Raw genomic sequence first — 24,482 nt, forward strand, 5'->3', positions numbered from 1 at the left:
GGTAATCACAAACCACAAGGTACAGGAAACCCTCCTCCCACTTGCAGAGCGAAACCCAGGTAAGGGGAAAAACAAATGCACAGTGGTTCAAGCTGTCCTTGGGCCAAGACAACAGGTCTCACGCCCAGATCCTACAGAAAGCACTAGGGAATACTTGTCGACCACTAACTTGCTTAAGTATCTGTGGGTTTGTTTACACAGCTAGAAGTCAAAGACATCAGAGGGTTTTTCCTTCTCAAATTAATAAAAAAACAAATAAAAACTGAAATGCAGTTGGGTTTGACCCAAATTTGTCCACAGTACATTTGTAGTGAACACAATCTAGTAGATGTGATTAGCAAGGGCACCATCCAGGTTGTTAAAAAGTGTCATCAAAATAATGTTCCACAGGTTCTCTACATGAACCACTTTCTGGATTACACTTTGCACAATCCCTTTTGGCTCCTCTTCCTATAAGTTAATAGGTTTGCCTAATCCAGGATTACTACAAATTTTTGTTAGTCTTAAGAAGAAGGAAAAAATCCATCACCTGTGAGCAGTGACAACACACACAAACATCAACCTCTCCAGGTAGTCAATAGTGGTCAAGGCCACTACTCAGGGCTTCTTTCAGATCCTCTCTAAAAGCTCTGGAAGTGGGTTAATTGCAAGTTCTGGGCCCCGTGGTGCTTGGCAAGGCAGAACAGTTTCCACCACATGTGTAAACCAGGGAGGAACAGTTTCAGAACTGGCTGCCCAGCTCAGATTTGGTAAATAAAATCGGACATCTCGTGTGAATCCAGATGATCTTCATTCCACTATTTAACCGTTTTGATGCCTGGCCAGCTTGGCCCCAAAACACACCTCTGATGCCAGCAATCCCATATTAATAGGCCACTTAAAAAATCCTTAAGTTTCCCAATGAAAAATGGCAGGAGAAGCGCTAACGTCGCTCGGCGCGATCAGATTTCACATGCGCTTGGAGCGGCGGCGTAACAGTTGAACTCGGGCAGTAGACATGCCACGGTTACGTGGCTTATTGTTATTCCTCCAGTTCCTCTTGTTAATAGCTTTCACATGACAGGTCTGTAAAACACATGTTCCCACAGACAATAAAATACATCTGAAAGCTAAAACTGGCTTTAAGAAGAAAAAAAATTAAAAAAAAAAAGACAATAGTGTTCCTATATATTATGTGAACCCAGGAATAATAAAGATTTGTTTTCCCTTCATTCATTGAGCAGCATGGGGTAGTATTTCCACGATTCAATTAAGTGTACACTTGCCACAGCTATAATAAGAGCATAAGTGACCTATATGGGACACATTTTCATAAAGCACATAGGCATAGTTTAGAAAATCCAATGGGTTTGTTTTCTCTCCTACAAACTTGTGGTTTAGTGGGATATTGCCAATCAAGTCTTGATATTTTTCCAGCAAAACAGTAACCTCAGATTCCCTTTTTTTTTTCTCCTTTCCGTTTTTTTAACATGAGAAACATAAACACACTCTCCATAGCTGAACTGGTATTACTTAGAAGACATAACATGCCTTTGACTTTGAGGGTTGGGTGAGAGGCTGCTCTTTCACCCAAGGAAGAGGAGACCCCAGCCCATGGCAAACAGCAAATCATGCTCAAGATGACTCTTCTTCCACAAGGTTATTTCTTTGAGGACGGGTTGTCTAAGAGACAAGGTCACCACCCACATTATTCTTGGCAAGGGGGTTCCAGCACAAAGAAACCTGTAGCAGTGCCAAAAGGCAGCCAGAGTATGGGTTTTGCAGAAAAAACACTACAGAGGGAAGTCTGGAAGAAGAGAGAAAATTAAATGCAGAGAGAGATGCCTTTGGGATCCCTCAGCAAAACACCACAGAGACATTATTCACACGAGGAGATCTGCCGGAGGCAAAGGTATCCAGAAGTGGGGCTACAGCCCACACACCATGGGAATGGAAGGCAAGGAGTGTAGGGTTGTACTGTGAGGGTGAAACATCTGACCCCATCACCTCTTCTGCCTCAGTCTGCCTCTCTGAGTCATCATTTTAATAAGAAATTCAGAATGTGCATCCCTGGCTGCAGTGCTTTGGATCTACAGATTCAACAACCAAATCCCATAAAGGTGCTGCGTCTTCAATCTCCACCACTTCCCATCCCTCCACACAATACTAAACTGTTGAGAATACAAGAGCTGCATTTCAGAAAATGGGAACAAATGGCAACTTGCACTGAAGTGAGCAACAGAAGGACAGGGCAGGCAAAAATTTACACTGATTTTGGGATAGTGAGTTTTCAAAAATGGTCCTATCTGGTCATTCTCTCTGTGGCTACAACTCACCTATGCGTAGAGACCTACTGCAAAATCTTTATGAACAATATAGAGGGGCATCACATCCTTCTTATGGTATCTTCACACTGAGAAATGACACAGCAGTTTGTGGACCGTGTCCTAAAGCGTGGAGGTAACACTGGCACATCCATATAGGACTGTGCAGCCAGGGAAAGGCTGCTATCCCCATCTCACAGACACAGGAACCAAGGGATTTGCTTACTTCAATGCAAAAAAAAAAAAAAAAGCTAAATGGAGCTGAAATTACCTTCTGAACTCAACATCCTTCACAAAATGAAAAGTTTTTTTTCCTTATACAAAGGGAATTTTTTACTTTAATAAAAGAACAAGGAAATCCCAACCACAAGCTTTTATCCTACTATGCTGTAAGAGATCAAACACACCTCCAAACCGTGAGCATAACAGAAATCTCTCAGGGACTGATCCTGCCCCATCCAAACAGGCTCAGCCCTGCCTCAAGTATCACAGAGCAGGTGTGGACACCCAAGAATTGTGTGAGGCACTGCAGGATGCTCTGGGGCTGGACATTGAAAAATGATGTTGCTTTTGTTGGGAGGAAGTCCAAGTGACTTGGTGACCTCAAACCGCTGGTGTCCTAAACTAAAGTATTTCAGAGCAGAGTTTAAATTTGTCTTTCCATTTAATAAAGCAAACCAAGTTAGCAATATTTTTTCCTTGGTGCTAGATTTCCATTCTCTGGTCAGCACCTTTATTAAGAGGCAACTAATAGGCAATAATCCTGGGCAGGCTGGCAGCCTGAAAGCTAAAACCCCACCACCAAGCCTAAACAAAACCCCCATGTACTCTCTGGCCAGCCTGAAATGTGCATAAAATCAAAGGCAGGAGAAAAAAGGGCTCTGTGTTGGGTACAGCACTTTGAATCCCAGAGTCTTTGAAAAGTTAACGCTTGTGCAGATTTAATGGGGAAAAAATTTTAAAAAGGGGATAAGCTTTCATTGGCCACTCATCAAAAAGCAGAGGGAGCGGAAGGAAGGCAAGAGGCATTTCTGCAGTGACCCACCCATTGCGCTCTCATCTGCCCAGCCCAGCCTTCACCTTTGCACCAAATTAAACACCATCACTACCTTTTTCTTTCTAAATGTTTGGTTTTGATGGAGGCTGGCTTTTTTCCTTCCATTAAATCTTTCTTCTTTCAACCCTGCAGGTCAGTGGGATGGTGCTGGCTATCTCAACAAAGCAATGGTAATTTCTCACAAGCATTCTATGATGCGTTTGCCTGCCAGTGTCCAGGCCCTGGGTGTCCTTAAGATTTCAGTAGATTAGACATCCAGCTTAATAAGTGAAAAAGACCATTAAATAATTTGGCAGGGCTGAGTGGGGTATCTAATTCCTCATTCAAATCACACTCTGTAAATATTTGGGTAGCTACAAGAGACAAACTTTCTATTTGCAGTACTTAGTGGCTGATCTTGGGTACATGTAAACCTTATTTGGTTTACAATATTTGTACATATTTTAAAATGCATAAAAACTAGATTAGCCTACGGTAGGCTTTTATTGGGGCTTTAAAAGTTGGCTTCCACAACTTTTAGAATAGAATTGCAGCACTGCAAGACCAGCCTTGGCAACTGGTGCAAGAGAGAACAGCTCTTGGAGTTAATGTACATTGTATGAACGTGTGTGTGTGTGTGTGTGTGTGTGTGTGTGTGTGTGTGTGTGTACATATATATATATATACACACAAATAAAATTTAACAACCCAAAGAATACAAGTATTTCCACATTTCTACCATATCAGGCATATTGATGTCAATCAAGACAGAGCCCATTTCTGCACCAGCACTGGGAGTATCTAAAGGAATGGTAAGAGCTTTGTCAAGTGACAACCTGAAGGGACCAGACCCACAGCCCAGTGCAGCCAAAAGAAGGATCTTACTGCAGACTGGATCGAACCATTCTGTTGGGTTTCTTAAAGGTCTTAAAGTCATCAGTGATGCACCTCCATCCCAATGTTTATTTACTGAATCTATATACCTGAGACCCATATACTCACTAGAGCAACTGGGACTAGCTAGGCTAATCATCAGCTCTGCTCTTTTATTACATGCACAGTCTTAATTGTTCTTCACCTTGGTTCCAGCAGTCCAGAAGATTGCTCTGTGCATCTGCCTCTATTTTGGATACACATCTAACATCTCTGTTTGCAAAACAGATTCCCATTCAACTCTATTACAGTTCCACTACTCTCAGCTACACCGACACATGAGGATACAAAATTCTCCACACAAACAAACCCTAGACTTTACAGTAAAGCAGGTACCTGCTTTAGAGTACTAAAGAACCTGTAAACAAGGATTGAAATACATTGCATTTTGCTGATTTGACCTGTTCAGAAAGGTCTTGGACACAACGAGTTGATTACCACCAAAAAAAGCGCAACAAGTTATTAGTTCATTTCCTATTTGCTGTAAGTTCTTTCAAGGCACTCACATGAACATTTGCTCCTATCTATGTCAATCTGTCTGATGTTCTTCCTATCAAGAGTGTGACATTTCTGCCCACTTTATTATTTTGATTATTATTAGTTATATTTCAGCCAAATCATAGGAACTTCAATGTAAACACCACCATTTTTAGGTCCACCAGATGCTACAGAGTCCAGAAGATTTCCTAGTGGGCAGACAGAGATTCATTTTTACGTAGATGATAATTCTGGGTTCTTACTTTTGGGGATTTTTTGTTTGTTTAGTAAGAACTGGTTATTCAGAAGCACTGGGCAAAACACCTTCTCATCCCTGCTAGTGCACTAGCAAACAAGAAGAAAGCCAAGAATATTTAATTTCTATATGGACAATCCTATAACACTGAGGACCCCAAGCTACAGAGGTAGTGACCACATACAACAGAAGAAAGAGAAGGGAATTCTACAAAGGGTGTTAAGCTATTCCTCATGGGAGTTTGGCATGAGCTGGTGTATTAAAAGAGCTCTAAATTAAAGTGCACATATATTTTTAATACCAAAAAATGCATTAATAGGAACAAAAGGTCTTATCCAAGCCACAATATATAGATGCATATAAAAGTCTGCTGTTGTGGGTTAAAAGAGATTTAAACCAGACTGGCCAACCAGCAAATTTGGAGAGGGTGAATATAAAAGATATTACCAACAGGAACCCTGAGCCCACTCCAGCCAAACATGATGGAAACAAAGCCATCATTTCACATTGTCTACAGCAAGGAATAAAATGCAGTACACCATGAAAACCCCAATGTGTCAGCATCTTTTGAGGTACCTCTACACATCCATGAGCTTCGGAAGTCTCACAGATATAACAAGTCTGACCTAAGATGACCCAGTTTGAATAGAGGAGAAAAAATAAAATTAAAAAAAAAAGTGCCTGTGAACTCTGCAATACTGAGGGCAAACAGATCGTGTGAAAAATACACTGAGGGGACTATTATGTTTCCGATTACAAACGGAGCGAACAGGGTTTACTCTGCTGGTCAGTGGGGTTTGGAACGAGCCTCACCATCACTGCTCTGGGCTCAGCCTTCGAGGAAGGGCTCGGACCACTGCCCAGCCCCAGCAAAACTCAACACCCTGTTTCTTTGGGGGAAATCTAAGAGCTTTCTGCCAAACCAATGGAAGGATGAGCAGAATGTCTTCTCCCTTCACCCACTGGCACACATTTGCTACACAAACCCTAATATTTCCCCATGTAATAACAACTCTGCTTTCAACTCAGACAGATTCATAGAATGATAAAAAGGTTTGGTTTGGAAAGAACCTTAAAGATTACCCAGATGCAACCCCCTGTCATGGGCAGGGATGTGACCCACTAGATCTGGTTGCTCAGGGCCCTATCCAACCACTCCACGAACATCTATTTAAGAGGAAAGTTTTATGAGCTGTAGGTGTTGTTTTAACACATAAAATATTAAGCAAAGATTCCTTATCCCAGCTTACTGCTCCCAAACACCCCTATATACAAGCCCTGGCTCCTTCTTTTTGCACAGCTACCCTGAACCATAAGAAGAACTTATAAAAGTGAAGCCAATGTGATGCAGTTGGCAAAATTCTCTCAGTTATTTTAAAATCAATAAAGGCACAAAGCATTTGAAGTAAAAATAAAGCCAGTTAACCTGGTCAACATCAAGTCTCTAAAACAAAAATCCATCTGCTGAACTTCTCAAGCTTCCTCTCCTCCTTCCTGAGCATCCCAGCCAGGCACTGCCACTGTATTTAAGCACGTTTTTGGGAGTAAGTGCCCCTGTGCAGGAGGCAGCAGAGCCCCTGGCCACAGCACTGATGCCTGCCACCAGTAGCTTTTTGACCCAGTTCTGTCAATGTACCTATTGTGAATGCAAAACCCCTCTTCAGATGTGAAGCAGCAGCCACCTGCACAAATAAGGCCGGGTTATAACTCTGTAACCCAATACAAGCACTGGAAGCTTAAAAAGTTTGTATTCCAAAAAGCACTTCTGACCTCTTCCTTAAAAGTTCACTAATCACTTTTAATTCATAATTTATTTCCTCTTAATATACTTGCTTTATGTAATACTCCCCTTTCCCTCCCCTCCCTCTGCTCCTTTCTCTTTTCTGGAAGGTCCCCAGGAGAAAATGGTATTACACAACTCCCTTGATTAACTGGAAATGAAACTTTTCCCCCTCAGTAGCTGTGATTTGGTGGAGTTTCCAGGATATAGTGCACGGCATGTAGTGCTGAAAGGCAAAGAGATGTGAGGGTGGGTGAAATGATCCAAAGGTCCTTACAGTGATGGGGGTTTGATCTCATTGGTCACAAGAGCAGAGCTCAGTAAGGCTTTACCTATTCACCAATAGGTTAAAAAAGAATAATATTATCACTTCTCTGGCTACTCTTTATTTTGATTGCAGTTGCTACACAAAGTGACATCCTAACATATAGCAATACATGATATAACTGAGATTGCACTTGGTAGGCAGGTAAAACAAACAAACAAACAAACAAACAAACAAACCCCAAAAATCATGCTCCTAAATTAAAATAGTTTTGTATTACAAGGAAGGGAAATTTTGCAGGGGAAGGCAGAGCCTGCTGCCTTGTTCATGCTGCCAGCTCGCTGTCCACAGAAATCTGAGTTTCTCCAGTGGAAAACAGCTGGGAATGGGATACTTCAGGCACGACATCACCTGCAGTGACAGAGATGTCCACTCTGTGATGTTCACAGGGACTTACTTATGCTGACCCCATCTGCCCCTGGATGCCACCCTAGGAATTATTCATGTCCCTGAAAGCCAAAGAGACTTTTTGGGGACAGCATAGTTCCATGGTGCACACCATCCTGGGAGTTCTGGGTGCTTTTGTCCCTCTAAGAAACTGAAAACTCTGCAAATCCAGGTGATACAGCAGTGTAATAGCAACACTGAAAATTTCACCACCCTGTTCTGCAAGCACAGGGCCAGCCACGGTGGGCACATCCACCTTGTCACACGCAGGGTCACCCCAGCCCCTTTCCCATGCACCTCCCTATGGTGGCTGCATTTTGCAGCCAGGTGGCATTTCATAGCCCCATTTCCTTGAGGGACAGTATAAATTGGGCCACATCTGAATGGCACAGGCAATGGCCAAGCCTCTATTCACACAGACTCAAGGGACACAACATGTACCGTGCCTTTTAAAATCAAAAATGGATAACTCCCAATTTCCCTTTCCAGCCTCTTGTAACAATGCTGTGCCCTGCTGTCAAGGAACGTGTGAATAAATTGAGGAAAAAAGGTTAAAGAAGCCCAAGGGAATAGCAGTCTCTTTTTCTTTATTGCAGTTAATTTTGACAAAGGCTCTTCTGTTTCCTCCCCCACCTTTTTTTTTTTTTTTTTTTTTTTTGGCAGGGCTTCGTGCCAAGCTGCATTATTCCTCTTCACCATGGTACTGCCATGAAACCCTTCTGGTATGTTTGCCTGAAAATCCCAGGTTTTCATGGAAATTGTTTTTATCTGAACAACTACTCCTTTTGTCACCTCAGACATGAAAAGAGGAGAAGGGCTCAGGCTCAAATCCGATCCCAGCAACAAAGCGTCCATTAAAAAGCACCACGACCTTCCAAATCCAGCCTCATGAAAACCTGCCCTCCCAACGGGGCAGAAACCCTTCAAAAACCCTTTCAAGACCTCCCTCAGAACACCAATGCAACTGTAGACCCAGAGGACACACTGCACCCCACTTTACACAGCCTCAGTTAGAAACATTGAGGCTTGGGGGGGGAAAGCTCATCATATTGGTGGGATTGTTTTGAAGTGTTTTTAAGTGGAAATAGTTTCTTTTCTTGCAGCCCATCACGGCAACCGGAGCCTGCTGGCTCTTGTCAGCAAGGCAGGAGCTCAGCAGCTCGTCAGGGGTGTCCTCTATTCCCAGCCTATTTACTGCTCTGCTGAGAAAGGAGCCTATAGATGCTCCAGTTCTCAGATGGGAGTTTGGAGGGACTCGGTTATTCAACAAACCAACCCTTTCTAAACACTGTCAAAGGAGTGATTTGATGCCTTTCAGTGCTTACTATACAAAACGCTGAAAGACCAGTGGACTTCAAAAGCCACAGAAGCGGAGCTGGAGTTTGGCAGGAGTTCATGAGCTGCCTGTGTCCTTCTGTGTGTGGCTTGTAATTACATGCAGACCTGATGCCAAATCCTCATCTACGGAGGGGTACCAATTAACGTGCTGCTGGATGATTCACAGGTAGCTAATGTCAGGATTTATACAACTGACATGCTAAATATCCCATGCTTTATTGTTATTATTTTTTTAACCTGGCCTTCTTTGACTCTCTTCAAGTTATCATACAAAAAATGCGAGCTTGGCAGCAAAATTGGGATTGTCCAGCCTGTTCCCAGGCCACACACCAGTGGGCCTGATCCTGCTGTCTCTGCATACTATATCTGCAGGGAAAGGTTCATCTCTTGGTGCATTGGCCAAGGGCTTGCAAGTGAAACCACCTACTGTATTTTCCCTTTGTACAAAGCATAGTTTTCTGCTCGAAGGAGAAAATTCTAAAACTGAGGTATAATTTGTACTCCATACTTGCCTTTCCTGCTGTTTGCACCCGCTTACTCCTACAGGCAGTAAAACAGTAACAGCAGGAGCTTTAACAGCAGCTGGAGGAGTTGAGGAAACAGGTACCTAAAAATGATCATTCATTTTTGGAGGGGGAAACATACACAAAATTGCAACTCCTGCAGAAAGACATAACAGTTATTAGTTCCTCTAACAAAAGATATAAAAAATAAAAATGCCTTTCTTCTCTTACTTGAAATCTGCATCTCTTTGCCTCTCTTACTGGAGATCTGCATCCCTTTGCAGCCAGCTGGCTCCCAATGCAGCCCTTGGCAATTAAAACCTTGGGAAGTCAAACACAACAGTATGGAAGTGAGCCTTTTGTTTTCTTGCTTTGTCATTCTTGTCTTGTATTTCATCCCAAGAAGATTTCTCAGGCTACAGGGAACTCATGAGCCCAGTGGAGCATCTTGGCACTGACTTGGAGCAGACCTCCAAGCACACTGGTTTCCAATGCTGATGTTTTTCCCACGGAGAGGAGGAGATCCAGTCTTCATTTCCTTCTTCTGCTTGACTTTCAACTTTCCAAAAGTCAAGGTGAGTCCACTGAACTTCTCCTTCCCTCAGTCTGCAACATTCCAGTGGCCTGTTGTCCCTAAACCACCATGAAATGAATGGCACATGAGAGGGACACGATTTTAGATTTACTAGAAATTTGATGCTCCAGGGCAGAAACAAGGCTGTATACAGGGGCAGCAAAAGAGAATTTACAGAAATGATCACAGCCACAGGACAGCTACGCACTCAGCCACAGGGCTGGATGTGTTATAGATCCAGGTATAGTACACAGAGACCCTCATTAGCAGTAATTTGGTGGCTGTTGTTCTTCTTCCTTTACCTTTGTCATACAACTTCCCCCAACACCAGATTTCTGTGTTAACCTTTCTGACAGTGATCCAGCACACAGACACCCATGTCTCCCACTGTCCCCTTCAAACACCCTTCTTTCCATGCATCTTCCTCTCTCCATAGGAGAAGCAATTTCTCTGTCATACTTCTTGCTCCCAGATGATATTAAAAGCTGTTCGGGCCTGGTGGATAACAATTCCAGGAGGGCTACACACCACTTTATCCTTCTAATAAACCTTTCACTGCATTTGACACAATACAGGTCTTGTCCAGCCATGAAAGCTTTCTTGCTTATCAGGAGAATTTTTAATCAACTAGAAGGGAAAACACGGCCTGACATTTTATTGCTTCCTTGCACTTTGCTTTTAGATGTTTCGGTTTCTTCCAATTTGTACTCTTGCTAATCTCTTTAGCCAGGGATCGGTGGAAAGCCTCAAGTTTTCCATGCCCAGCAGCTTCCCTCAGATCACGTGGAGGCAGGGCAGGCAGAGGAGTATGGGGGGAGTGGGAAGGCTTATGGTGGGGTGGGAGAAGGCACCAGGCACCAAACTCTCCACTCACTGCAGGTTCTGGGACAGGGTTTTGTCCTGGCCGCAATTACAAAACAACAAACAACGTCTGTGGGGAAGGGTCATAAGAAGTTCAGCTTTCCTCTATTAAAACCATCTGGCGCCTATAAAAAAAAAATCCAACTGGTTGGTTGGGATGGTTGGTAGCACCTCCTCCCTGCTTGGCTCTTCCTGGCACTTCTTGGGAACGTTGTGGCACCAGAGGTGTCACAGCAAGGGTCAGGGCTGCCATGGGAACAGAGGGCCTGGCAGACACACTCCCTGCTTTGCATCCCTCCTGTTGTGAAGAAGGTGCCCCAGAATCTACTTCATTTCACTTCTTATCTGAGCCAAACTCCTTTACAAGGTGTCTGTCCCCTCAGGAACACTGGTTTCTGCCAGAGGGCCCTCGGTGAGCCCGTGAGAAGGCTGAGCTTTCTGAGCAAAATAACACATCCCTGTAAGGCCAGCACGGGACCCAGCAAAGGGTTCCTCCAGGTCAGAGTCACCAACGGGTCTCCCTCCAGCATCAACAGCGAGAGACATCTCCAAACCTGCAGGGGATGGGAACCTTTATTAAAAAAACAAAGGGAAAAAAAAATAAAAGAGCCTAAACCTCTCCTTTGTTTTCAACAGAAATAAAAGGAGGGAAAGAAAAAAAGAATTAAAAAAGGAGAGGAGAGCTTACAGCCAGTTCCCCAGCCTGTAACACAAAACCACGCTGTGCTGGGAAACCTTACACCGCGCGGCATCCAGCTCATGGACTCCTGCTTCACTCGCCGCCTCCCGGATGCTTCCCCAAGCCCAAACTGCCCTTGAGAGAAGCCAAGCCTCAGCCTCTGCTGAAAAGCCTCTTTGTTTGGATTCCCTTTCCAAATCAGCGTATCCTGAGATTGAACTCCCTTCCACCCCTCTGCAGGGCTTTTTAATGTTCAGATGCCTTTGGCAGCAGCCAGATTTGCCAGCAGGTTTGCGGTCCCGTAATAGCGCTCAAACCCTCGGCACTGGGGCACGTACAGCTCTAGGAACTTTCTTCACGATAAAGGAGAGAAGGGGAGGGAAGGAAAAGTATTGCAGGATTACTTCAAACGATCCTTTAATCATGAATTGTGAGCAGAAGAGCTAAGTTCTCCTTAATTAAACAATAGCTTTAATCAGCCTTCAATAGCTGACATTACTCAGAGGGTGGTGAGGCCCTGGAACAGGTTGCCCAGAGAAGCTGTGGATGCTCCATCCCTGGAATTATTCAAGGCCAGGTTGGATGGGGCTTGGAGCGACCTGATCTAGTGGAAGGTGTCACTGCCCATGGCAGGGGGTTTGGAATGAGATGAGCTTTAAGGTCTCTTCGGACCCAAACCATTCTAGGATTCTATGACATTAAGGCACACCACTGAGCTGATTGTTTTTTCTTTCTTAAACTGGAACAATTGAAAGAAAACTAGACAAGACATCAAAGAAACCCAGGCACAGGGTCTGAACAATACATGCATAGCCAAGAGGGTTTGACTCCAAGTACTGCCATGAGCTTTCCATGCAACCTCAAATCTGTCATTCACTGTGGTCCTCAAGATAGACCTCAAGTCCATCACTCACTGTACAGAGAAATTAAATGCATTTTCTTGCACTGCCCCACTCTGTGCAAGCTCAGGGCACAAGTGTGCTACATTCATACAGCCTCTGGCATGCAGCCTCTCTTCCTTGGGACTTGCAAGCACCCCAAAATCCTGCATTCCCACAAAAGGCAGGAGATATGGTATTACCAGGCACAGAACCACAAACAGCACCAGGACAACCTTCTCAGTTACCACTCAGAGAAAAACAGCAGATCTTGCAGCAAGGGAGTGTAATGGGAATATCAGCCCAGCACCTGATCCGGACACCAAAGGGCAAGTCAAGCATTTCCTCCAAAAACAGCCTGAGGACCAGGACCTGAAGCAGTTTGATGGAGTGGAAGTTGCTTTTCACTGGCAGTTAGCTTTTTACTTGACTTCAGAGTTACATCCTTCTCTGTGAAAGCAAAATGCTGAGAGTTTAAGCAGGTGGATTTTCAGACTCTTGACCCAATATCCACTTGTTGCAGATCATTTCAGTGAGAGCAAAAGCAAAGTCGGTGTTGTTATATCCACAATCCAGATGTATTCCAAACTCCATCCCACTTGTCTGACTGTTTCAAACATGCTGCATACCCAGATTCTGCAGTAGCTCTGAGAGTTTTACACACTGGAAAGCCCCTTTGTGCCCATGTACATGGCCATTTATCAAAACAGGCTTTCTCCAAAATGCATCTGGCTTTTTCATGGGTTTTGCATTTGACAAAGATTCATACCATCTCAGTCAGAAAAATAAATGCCACAAAACTTCTCCTTTAAGGAAAAAAAAAACCCAAAACCACCCAACTCTCACAGCCCAATGCTTTAGAAATGCTTCCACATGCTAATCAGGCTCCTATTCATTTCCAGTCTGAATAGGACTCCAACAATGACAAAGAAATACGCTGAACCTATCCCACATTTCATCCCCTTCACTCAAAATGTTGCTGTTACCTTGGTTTTCAGCTGCTTTGTGAGAGCTGCAGCAGAATGACAGCTGCATGCTAAAGCTGCAGGGATGGTCAAGAAACAAGGAGTGCTGGGTGGAAAAATAACTGGCCTAGATTATGGGGGGGAAAATGAAATTATTTGAGGAGACAGTAACTGATGCTGCCAATTTTTTAAGAATTAAGAAGAAAAAGGAAAAACTACAAAACCTCCCTTGAGGCCTCTACTGAAAGCACATCCTCTTGTGGTCAGGCAACAAAGGGAGTTTCTTCTTAGCCTGGCAAGTATGAGTAGGATAAAGCCCCCTCCAAGCTCTTCCTTTGAGAATTACCCATTTTTGTTTATGTATTCTCAACTGGCAGATGCCTTAGTGCACCTTTTCCTCCATATCCTTTACCTGAAAAACTCTTTTTGGGAAAGGACAAGCCTTCTCTCACTGCTACAGCTGAATCCAAGGTTGTTTCCCTTTTCTGCACAACACAGAAGCACTGGAATGGAGCCACCTGGGGAAGTTTTCACAGGAATTAGGGTGGGAAGCTCCAGGACAGGTGCACACATGTCCTAGGGACACGCTTCAGCCCAAGCCCTGGCAGCCACAGACTCCTCCACAGTTGTACATCGCTGGGGATCTGATTTCAAAAGACACTTTGGGAGGCTGGTGATGGCCCAGCAGGACTGGCAGAAGCACTGAAGTTTGCAGTTTCAGTGAGGAATTCAGGAAAGAATTGGAGTTTCCTCAGTAGCTCCAAAAGCCCCACTGGGCACCTGGGTGCATCTGTACTGGAAACACTGCCTTCAAAGTGTGCCCTCACCAGGCTCCAGCACTGTGCCCACGCACAGAGGTGATGCTCCTTCATGCTCCAAGACTTCTTAGATTAGAAACTCCCAGAGGCACAAACCTCCCTGTGACGTGCCTGGGCAGGACCAAGGGCAGCAGGGCTCAGATCCTGGCACAAGAATCCTCTGGAACTTCGACCCAGCAGCCTAAGAGAGAAGCAGTTCCCCAAAAAGCAAGGGCCATCTGATCAGTGATCAAAGAGCTGCTTCAGAAACCTGCTAACACCAAACTGATTCACAGCTATCAACTTCAAAGGAGTTTTGCTGCCTGTCATCAGCTCACCAGCCATCTAAAATTGCTCTGTGAGCATCACTCAGAACATAAATGTACCCAGTGGTCACTGACCAGACCTGCTTATCAGCATTTTGCCATGCTATTTTCAACTTTCCCTTTGGAAACTAACCCTTTAAAGAGTGGTAGACTTTGCAGAAAAGCCTTGGAAGCCCTCATAATGCTCGGGATATGGGACTGATTGCCATGGCTGCTGTGCTGCTACAAAGACCAGAGCAAAGACCTTGCTGTCAGCATCAGTGGAAATGATAACCAGGGCTGGGCTGGCTACTCACTCCAATCAGCCTCAGGATAAATCTTGCAGCCAGGCTTAAACAAAGGTCCACCACACCACCTTAAATCAGAGGTCATAAATAACCTGCTGAGCAGCAGGATGATGGGAAGCCCAGGCCCCATTTGGCACACTGGCTTTCAAATTCAGTGGCTGGACACTTGGAGACTTGATGTCTCAGCTTCTGTAAGCATATACTGAATTAACAGCAATGTCATTAATAGTCTGACTCCAGGATATGTATGATCAGACACGGGGCACTGCTGTGAAAAACTTTCAAAAATGGCTGCCATTCTCACTAATTTACAGCAAAACCAGGTGAAAGCTAATTGTGGAATGCCATGCAGCTCTTTGCTGCCTTTGAGCTGACACCCCTGGAAGAAGTGAAAGCTCTGGGGAAGCATCATTTGTTTCAGGAGGGATGGCTGCCCAAAACCACTAACCAGTAACTTTCACTTTTTCTGTTTAAAGCTGTAGAAGGAAGAACCACACTGTTCTCAGCTCTGCCAACCAGTAAAGGTGATGTGGCTCCAAGAGGTACAGCTGCCCCCAGCAAACTCCCAAACCAGTGAAGAACACTCCATGTCACAGCTACCTTTGGTGTTTAGGGCAAGGTCTGGGTGAGCCCAGCAATGCCAATCCAGCCTTAATTTGCTGTGTCTACCAGGCATTATAGGCTAAACCCACCTGTATGTTTTATCAGAAAGGCTGGAGGCATCTCCCAAGCTTCTCTCTGCTATGATCAACACACTTTCATGTATCTCTGGGCAAGGGATGAAAAACTATGGGAAAGTACTAGAGGATTATGAAGTCTTCACTGACTCAGTGTCGCCATCACTGTCAGAACAACTGCAGATTCTCTGGGCTTTGGCTGTCAGCCCCAGCCAAGTTCTGATGGAGAGCACCACATGCTCAGATAAAACAAGCTCATATATGGATGCAACCTACAGGCAAGGAACATCCAACGCTGGAAGAGGAACACACAGCATAAAGAGCACAGGCATTTTCAGAGTATCAGAAGTTCTGGAGTTAAATTACATGTTCTGCTTGTAACATTTACTTGATGCAGAGTCTGTTTTCAATCCTCTGTCTTCAAAACATCCAATGCATGTGAAAAACAAGCCCACTTACGTGACCGACTTGAAAGGATGGAGTCCATAAGAATTTCTGATACTTAGAAACCTTCTAGGACAAATCCAATTTTCAAACTCATTCATACATTCTCTTGGTAACAAACTCGTACTTAAGACAAGTTTTCCAACTGTTTGCATCAAAAGCTGTACGAAGACACTTCAAATTCCCCATTTTTTGTGACATTCTGCCTTCTCGGGTCCAACTTGAGGAGCAGCTTCTGCTGATCATGATACCACGGTTGCAACTAAGCCATTGCATGCAGCTAAAAGGCAAGAAGGATTCTTGAGCATAATTCCCAACAGCTGCTCCAACACAACCCCGGGCACAGACATCGGATCTACACGAAGGAGCTTTCCACCTGCTCAAATTGTGGAGCAGGTAGTGCCTCTCCAAGGTAGATGTCATGGAAGAGAGTGAAATGGAGATGGGGTGGCTTTGAAAGGGATACAAATGCCCTTCTGAGAAAGGGGCCAAGCTGATCCATGAAGAGATGTGACAGACAGGGCACCCTCCTCCCAACTTTTGGCAAGACCTGCCCAGCTGAGCTATCTGCAAGGGCAGATGGAAGGCTGGGCACAGGTGGGACCTCCATTAGGAAGGACATGAGCAAGGGGGGAACCACAGAAGTGTATTCAGAAAACTGACTTTAGATATTATGGTTACAGAATAAGTGCTGTATTACTTCAATTCACCTCTTTTGTTGGGGTTTTATCAATCTCAATGTTAAGCCTTTTCTCTTTGCTTTTGTTTGAAATATGAAACCTGATCTATCAAAAGAACCCAGAACAACTGCAGAAGGCAAGGCCCTAAGATGGAACAAAAAGGAAGAAAAGAAAAATAAATATATGACAGTACTCATACCAAACCCCAAATGTCATCCTGCTGTGCAGGAGGGAAAGCTGCATCTGGGGAGGGGGTTTCCCTGCTGCCCACCCCTGCCAAGACACAGCCCCTCAGGATGCCCAGGGAAGCCACTATTCCCAGTGCCAGCTGTGTGGATGCTGGGATAGGGGGGTTGGATGCTGGGACAGGAAGGTTTGAAGGCTGCTGCCTTTCCCTTTAACAGGCAGCCCTTGTTTGAGGCGCAGGCAGACTGGGCGACCACAACGGTCCCTTCTGGATTACCATGGATGAAGTGGGAGTATTGTATGAATGAAAGAGAGAGGATGGAGTCTGCTCTGCCAGAGCAAGCGACAGAGCAGAGCTGAGGCTTTCCCCCCACCCCTTCTTTTAAGTCATTTTAGACAGAGATGGAGACATACAAACGCCTTTCCTGTATCTCACATGCAGGCGTTGAAGAGAAGCTCTGGTTTGCAAGACGTTTCCCATGTGAGGGTTCCCCAGCTGTGGTATGCAAACCATTTTTGGGCGGTACACAGAGGCACAAGCATCTGGAGATACACCATCAGCCTGTATCTAGACAAACAAAGTCTGACCAAACCAGCCTAAGAAAGGCATGCATATTAAATTGAGATTTAAAGGGTATAAAAATAATCCGTTTGATCTGGGAGCGATGTTTATATTATTTTCTGTGCTCACTACAAACAGACAATTAAAAAAATGTCATCTGCTGTAATTGTGATCCCATCTCCTGCCTGTCTCAGCAGCAGGTACAGAGGATTCAAAGCACTTCTGGCCATGAGGCAGTTGCACATAATTCTGCTTTTCCTGGAGACACATCTTCAGGCTCGCCAAATTCCATCAGCTCAGGAAAGCCGGCACATTTATACCCCTGAGGACTCAGTCTGCCAGAGGTACAGCATTTCCTTGTTCTGCAATTAACACCTCAAGGATAATTGTCACTAATCTCCTTTTGATAGGTTGGTTGGTTGTTTTTTTTCTTTTGGTTTTCACAAAGCAAATCAAAGAAAGTGGATTTTAAACACCTCTGAAGTATTTCTCTCTTGTCTATACTTTCAGTTATCTTTGGCTTCTTTGGTCTTTCAGGAGAGGCACAAAACTACAGATGGGTATCACACTTATATGCTGAGTGTTGCTTTAATAAGAAGCTTTCCAAAGCTCAAAAAAAGCTCCTTTACTCCCAAGTTATGGTGGAGTCCAACTGTACAACCCCATGCCAAGACACCATTTCTGCCAACCTGCCTTTGCCAAAGCACTTCCACACCATCCAGCCCTGCTGCCTTGCAAGGAGCTCATGGCCACCAAGAGATCCTACAGGTATTAAGTGATACATAAACATTAATGACCAAACCCCACCTAGGGATGCCCAAAACACAGTGACGATTCTCCACCCACACAGCTTCTTGCATGTGGTATGGACTCAGTCCTCCCCAACAGAGAGAAGACACAGCATGGAGAAGGCAACACCAAGGGTTTGGGACTGTCCAGCTGGTTTAGTAAAGTCAGGTCTTGTTTCTTGCTGAAAATAAGAAACGGCTGGCTCAGCAGCTTCTTCAGGTGTATAGAAAGACGTTACCTATGTGACAAGTGAGTGCTGCACGGCAGGGTAGTCTTAAAAATAAAAACAACCCCAACCCAACAAAGCAAAGTTGCTTAGCTCATCAAATCCAGCTTTACAGTATCCAAATAACTCTAACCTCACCCCTCATCTTCAATTCCTCCCACTGCTTACACTTAAATGACAATCCCAGGCCTGTTTGCACCAATTTTTGTGATGAAGTGACAGGGCCACTGGCAGAGCTCAAATCCTTTTTGCTTCTGAAAGCTGGAAGATGACACAGTTTTCTACACAGAAGGGGAAAGTTAAGAGTAATCTAAACTGTTAGCCCAAATTATAAGATTATATCCCCACTTACATAAACATGTCAAGGTCCAGCTAGTGTAAATATTTACTTTCAAAGTTCATTTTAGCATCAAGCTTGTTACAGAAGAGCACATGTCAAATTTGTGAGAAAGCTGAAGAGATATTAAGGTTGTAAGAGGTCTATCCATCTGTTGCTTCAGTAACCTCTCCAAGGCAGTAAAACTTGCATTGTACTGATTAACTGGGACTGACAGAAGAGAGAAAATTAAATTAGAGGCAGCAAATAAGAAGGGCAGTAAATTATGTGCAGTTTACATCCCACCAGCCTGAAACATATGCTCCCATAAAGGCAATTTCCACAAGCCTCAGAAGCAGGTATGCCAGATGAAATCTCTCTATTTTATGGCACAAGCAGGACTTTTTGGAAGCCGTTCTACCTGTGCAAGCTGCACAAATATAAGCTACTGAAGGCCCTCATCTGCCCTATTGCCCTTGCTGACAGTCTTCCCCTCTTCAGAGATTAAATGCTTGACTTAGCCCCCGTCAGCAGAGCACAGGTGGCTGCTCTGAGTTTGTTGAGCACAGGGAGTCCCTGCCAAGGGAAAAAGGCAGGTCTGAGAGGAATAAATTTAACCCTAGATGCTGCATCTGTGGGGCCAGGCTCAAAAACATCCCATGTCAAGGGTCAGGGCAGGAGGCTTTCCCCACCAGATTGGTGGCTGGTTGCAGAAGCTCCATATAATGCTGCCTTTGGGCAGCAAAACCCCATGGCACTGGGGAAAGCCCCACAGGGCCTGCCCCAGCCAAGGTCACCCCAATTCCCCTCCATAACAACTCTATGCTCCAGGCAGAAACTGCTGGCAAAGGGACAGGCTGCGATTGGGCTAAGGATGATCAGATGAAGGTGGAGTGAGGTCCTCCCATCACGCCTCTTGTTTTGCTCCTTGGAGAGTTCCCCACAGCCCCACAATGCGAAGACACCAACCGGCTGAGCTGGGGCAGTTTCAGACCCGCCCAGCTCCTCAATCACATTTTCAGATGTGTCCCAGTGACCAGTGTGACAGGGACAGGGCAGCAGGGACTCTTCCACATCACCAAGCTCGCCTGTGGCCCTAACAATTTCAGGAAGCATCTTCCAATTCTCTAAACAGAGCCCTCCCGAGAGGAGGAAGCAGATGGAGAAAGTTATTTTCCCCCCTCGGATGACCTGCTTTACTAATAAATGCACATTCAGTTCTTTTCTGACCCTTCTACTGAGTTAAGTGCAGACATGGAATTTCTGGGAAGTTCACAGTGTTGGTGATGAAACCTCTTGTTCATGTAAGAAATCAGGGATTTATGAGTGCCAAGTGCACTCATTAGAGGAGGGGGTCGGTTATTCAATAGCATCCAGCTCCCTGCCAACTCAATTCAAGTTGGAAACACAGGAGAAATGCGGGGTTTGGTTCAGTGGATCTTCATCCAACCTACTCCACTAGCAATGCACTTCTGCCAATGACTCCATGACTCTGCTCCCCAAGATCCCCAAGGAAAAGAAGATACAAATCTTCCTCTTATGCACTTATTATCAAGATAACCATTGTACTACTTTTAGATGAAAGACAAAAGTGGATCTTTCTAACAACTCTCACCAAATTAAAGTTGAAGGAAGCTCTTGATAGCTCTGCTTTACTAATTCAGACTTTCTCAGATGTTTATGATAATTGTCTTCTGGATAATTTGTTTAAATTTGTGTGTAAACAAAGGGCTTGTACACATATACAGCCTCACAGAGAGTGTGTCATTTCTGAAAGACATTTCAGCCATAGCTCGCTCTTTTCATTTTCCCCCCAGAGAAAACCAATTCAGGCCCAGATTTCAGAAGCACCTGCAGTAGAAGCCAATGCAGCATCAAAGGTTTCTGCAAATTAAATGACTAGTTTTAATATTTCTTCAAGTGGTCCTCAAATGAGAAAAAGCCTTCTGTTTTCCTGATTCTCTGAATGCCTTTGGGCAGCTGCTCAAGAGGCATAACTCACTTTAACTGCACTGGAGGCCACCCTTGTGCCTATATGCACCAGCAGAAGACCCCTGCTGAGTCCCTCCACCTTAAAAGAAGTTACTCACCCAATTATGGTCCTCATGATCTTACAGAGGACTCCTCTTTTTTTTTTTTTCTTCACTGAACATGTAAATACCCATCAACTTGTATCTATCCAGCTTTCTCTTACATGAAGGATTCAGCTAAGTCACTTTATCCACTTTCCAAGTGTTTGTTTGATTATTTTCTTTCTTTCTTGTTGTTTTTTGTTGTTTTTTGGTGGGCTTGGTTGGTTTTTTAACCAGAAAGGATGAAAATGGGAATCAAGTGCTTGGAAACTATAAGCTCAAAGCCTTCCCTAGCAAAAGGCAGAGAGAAGAGCAAGCCAAACGTGTGAGTGGGGCAGCTGCTTTCACAGTAATTCATGCCCAGTCATCCACCGGCAGGTCTGATACTACTGGTCTGGGTGTATTTGAAAAGCCCATCCCCAAACACACATCATGGGCTATCCATCACATAGTCACCTCCCTTACCACGTCCCACCCATGCTCTTCACCTGCCAGTGATCTAAACTTTCCTTCTCCTGTTAAATTCATGCTCTTAAATGCTCCTCACTCTAAAAAAAAACCCCAGCAACAAAACAACAAACCCCGCCCCCCCCCAAAAATCTCTTAACAAGTCAACTCTTGTGTTTACTTTCCGATTTCCACCTGTAGTAACCTGAAACAAAGCAACAATCACAGTTTTGCTGTATCACATTATTCCCTGCTAACAATACCTTCCAGTGATGCTTGATAAGTCCTGTTTACCCAAACTATCACAAGTAGAATAACATATGTCAACTAATTGCTTTTTCGTGTAGGACCCTTAGACTAGAGAAGGGGAAGCAAAACCCTTTTCCCATTCAAATCGCACCTACTTATGCCAGGAATGCCTCAAGTTAAGAAAACTTGCTTGAATAAAAGTTTAAAAGTTCTGACTCCTAGGAGTTATTTTACTAGGAATCCAACCTTCTGTTTAAATAAGTGAGGTAAGTCAAGCTAGTTATGTTTCTACTTATATTAGTTTCACATACGGGATATCAAGTATTTTTATTTTTTCCAGATCCAAGGAGATGAGGCTTTCTGCACTGGCCGCTATTCTTGTGGGAATATAAAGAGAAAACCATGCCTCTCTTCTCAATGTATTAGTGCCTCGTAATATACACCAGATGATCAATAAACTACATAAAAATTAAATCAAACTGACAGTCTTTAAAAAATGGGCTCTAAGCAGAAACAATTGTTTTAAAGACTGTGGTGTCTGGAGTATTAAACTCACGTGCTGTTGTGTTATTAATCTCTTTGTTGGAAGCCAGTTGATTTCCCCTGCCTGTGTCTGTCAATTAAATATTCAGCATCGCAGCCACAATGGAAGGGTTCACGCTTTGGAATGCAAAAAGTTTTTGGAGACACACTGTTGACAGTTCCCTTCCATGCCATACCATCTCCAAAAGCCATAGCAGTTCCAAATCCATAGCGGGCAGGCAAACCCAGAACTCTGCCAGTGCTGCGAGATGCCTGAGAACACTCCAAACTTTTAAAGGAAGGAGTTTAGCGAGATGCCCGCGCCAGTGCGAGAAGGGAGAGAGAAGCCCTGGTGAATTGACACCCAAGCGACACACAGTAACCAGAGCTGCAAGAGTTTCTATTTTTCATTAACCAAAACTCGAGTCACCCCGTGCTGGGCGGTGGAGCAGCCGTAGAGCACTGCCTCCACCTGGAGCCCCGGCGCCACCGAGGTGCGACCCTGCCCCGGGCTGCGGGGCCCGGCGCGGGGGGACCCCCGGGGCGCATCCCCGAGCCCACAGTGCCCCCTGCGCACCGCCGGCGGCCGGGCCGGGCTGCTCCCCCACCCACCCGGGCATGGCAGCGTGGGGAGAGACACATAAATAAAAGAATGTCGGTAATAACCAGCAGACCGCGGTGCGGGGGTGCTGCGCCCCTCTCCCCTCGCGGACACCCGGCTGTCCCCCGCGGTGACCTCGGCCGCGCGCCCCCCGGTCCGGCCCGGCCGCTGCCCCGATCGCTCCCCGGCCCGGCTCTCCCGGCGGCCCCGCTCCGCTTTTGTTTGGGAAGCAGCGCGGCCGGGGCACGGCCGAGCTCTACCCGCCCGCCGCCGCCAAACTTTCCCAAAACTTTTTCCCGGAGTGTGTGTGGGGGCGGGCTGGGGGTGCCGGGAGCGGGGAGAAGGGGCGCGTAGTCCCCCGGTGCTCACCCATGACGAGGCAGAGGCAGTCGAGGCAGATGAGCAGGGCTTTCTTGCTGCTGCTCTTGGCCGGGTTGTTGTTGAGCGCCGGGCTGCCCCCATTCTTGCTCTCCGGCGGGATCGCCTTATCGTACTTGTAGCTCTGCATTATCGGGGGCGAGCGCCCGGGACGAGCCGTGCCGAGCCGAGCCGGGCCGTGCCGGGCCGCAGAGAGCCGCTCCGAGCCGGGCCGTGCCGTGCCGAGCCGCGCCGCGCCGCCGGGGCTCGCACGCCGTGCGCCGGGGAGGTGCTGCCCGCACTGCCGGAGCCGCTCCCGGCCTCTCTCCGGTGGGGCACGGGAGGCGAAAGGCAGGCGGGTCTTCCAAAGGGGGAAAAAAAGGTCAAACAGTGAAACAAAACCAAAACAAGTCCAAAACCACCAGCAAAGGGGCGAGAGGGTAAGTTTGCGGGTGTCCCAAGGAGGTGGAAAAGTCCTGGAGAAGAAGCCGGGGGGAAGGATTAAAAAAAATAGTGTGTATATTTGTTATGTATATGTATATATCAAGGTCTCAGTCCGCGGGGCAGAAGATGCGGGGTGAGAAGCCCGGCGATGCTGCCCCGGGGGCAGGTGGGCTCCGCTCTGGGCTCCGCTGCGCTGCGCTGCGCTGCGCTGGGGGCTCCCGCCGCGCCCGCCCCGGCCGCTCTGGGAGCCACCGGCTCGGGTCTGCACTTTTATTTCGCGAGGCCCTTTCCAGCCCTCAGGAAAAAAAAAAAAGGAAAAAGAAAAAAAAAAAGGAGAAGAGGGGGGGCCGAAAAAAATCAGTCACTTCGACTCGGATGGGATATCCAAGTAAGCACAGCCCCTTTCCTGCATCTGACATTTTACATAGATAATTAAGTCCACATTTTTTTCCTGAGGGAAGTTAAAAAAAAAAAAAAGGGAGTTAGGAACTAAAGTTTCTCGCAGACCAGAAGAAGGAAAGGAGGGAGGGAGCCTCTAGCGTTCATACAGGAGTGCAGGGGGGAAGGAAAACAACCAGCCGACCCAACGCTGGAGGACTCTTGAAAGGTGGCAACGGTGTGAAGGGCAGAAAATCTGTAACAAATAACTTTAAACATTTTTTTCTCCTGCTTTTTCTTCCTGCCCTCTAGCTCTGATCCATATGCTGAGACAGGGCCTTTTGGAGCAGGCACGGTGTGTATGGTACCCACAGACCCTGGCAGATCCCACCGGGGCCACCCTGGGCTCAGGGCTGAAGGACAGTTTGGCTGTGCCACCCTGCCAGGTACCACCACTGAACCGTAGCAGCACCACCTTCAACTGAGTGTAACGAAAGAGCTGGGGGTTGGGTGAGGGACTATTATGCTGGTTAATCGTTCCTTTGGTCTAATTAAAAATCACCAAGGAAGTAAACAAAATGTTTCCCAGAAACCCCAGCTGACAGGGGGGTGATGCTCACAGTTCTGTGCGTTGGGTGCAGGCAGTGGAAAGATTAGTGCTACCCAAGGGAACTGTTCAGGACAGTATCTAACCGCTTTTCTTCTTATTTTTTGGTCTTGTGTTCAACCTCAACCTTTCATCTGTGTGCTGGCAAACCACTGACAGGCAAAATCTTCTGCTGAGGCTCATATCCTGCTGCATCCCTGGTGTTTCCCTGCTTGCAGAG

The 24,482-nt window shown here is 45.8% G+C and overlaps 1 protein-coding gene across 1 annotated transcript in view; it reads right to left on the reverse strand.

Moving 5' to 3' along the window:
• The window catches only part of PLPP3 (phospholipid phosphatase 3), a 44,227-nt gene extending 20,682 nt beyond the window's left edge, over positions 1-23,545 (reverse strand). Inside the window, exon 1 of the mRNA XM_071564951.1 lies at positions 22,846-23,545. Within this exon, the coding sequence (XP_071421052.1) occupies positions 22,846-22,984 (139 nt within the window). The 5' untranslated portion in view covers positions 22,985-23,545. The remainder of the gene's footprint in view (positions 1-22,845) is intronic.
• Positions 23,546-24,482: the final 937 nt, after the last annotated feature.

The sequence above is a fragment of the Pithys albifrons genome, chromosome 10, assembly GCF_047495875.1.
Source record: "Pithys albifrons albifrons isolate INPA30051 chromosome 10, PitAlb_v1, whole genome shotgun sequence".
Lineage (NCBI taxonomy): Eukaryota > Metazoa > Chordata > Aves > Passeriformes > Thamnophilidae > Pithys > Pithys albifrons.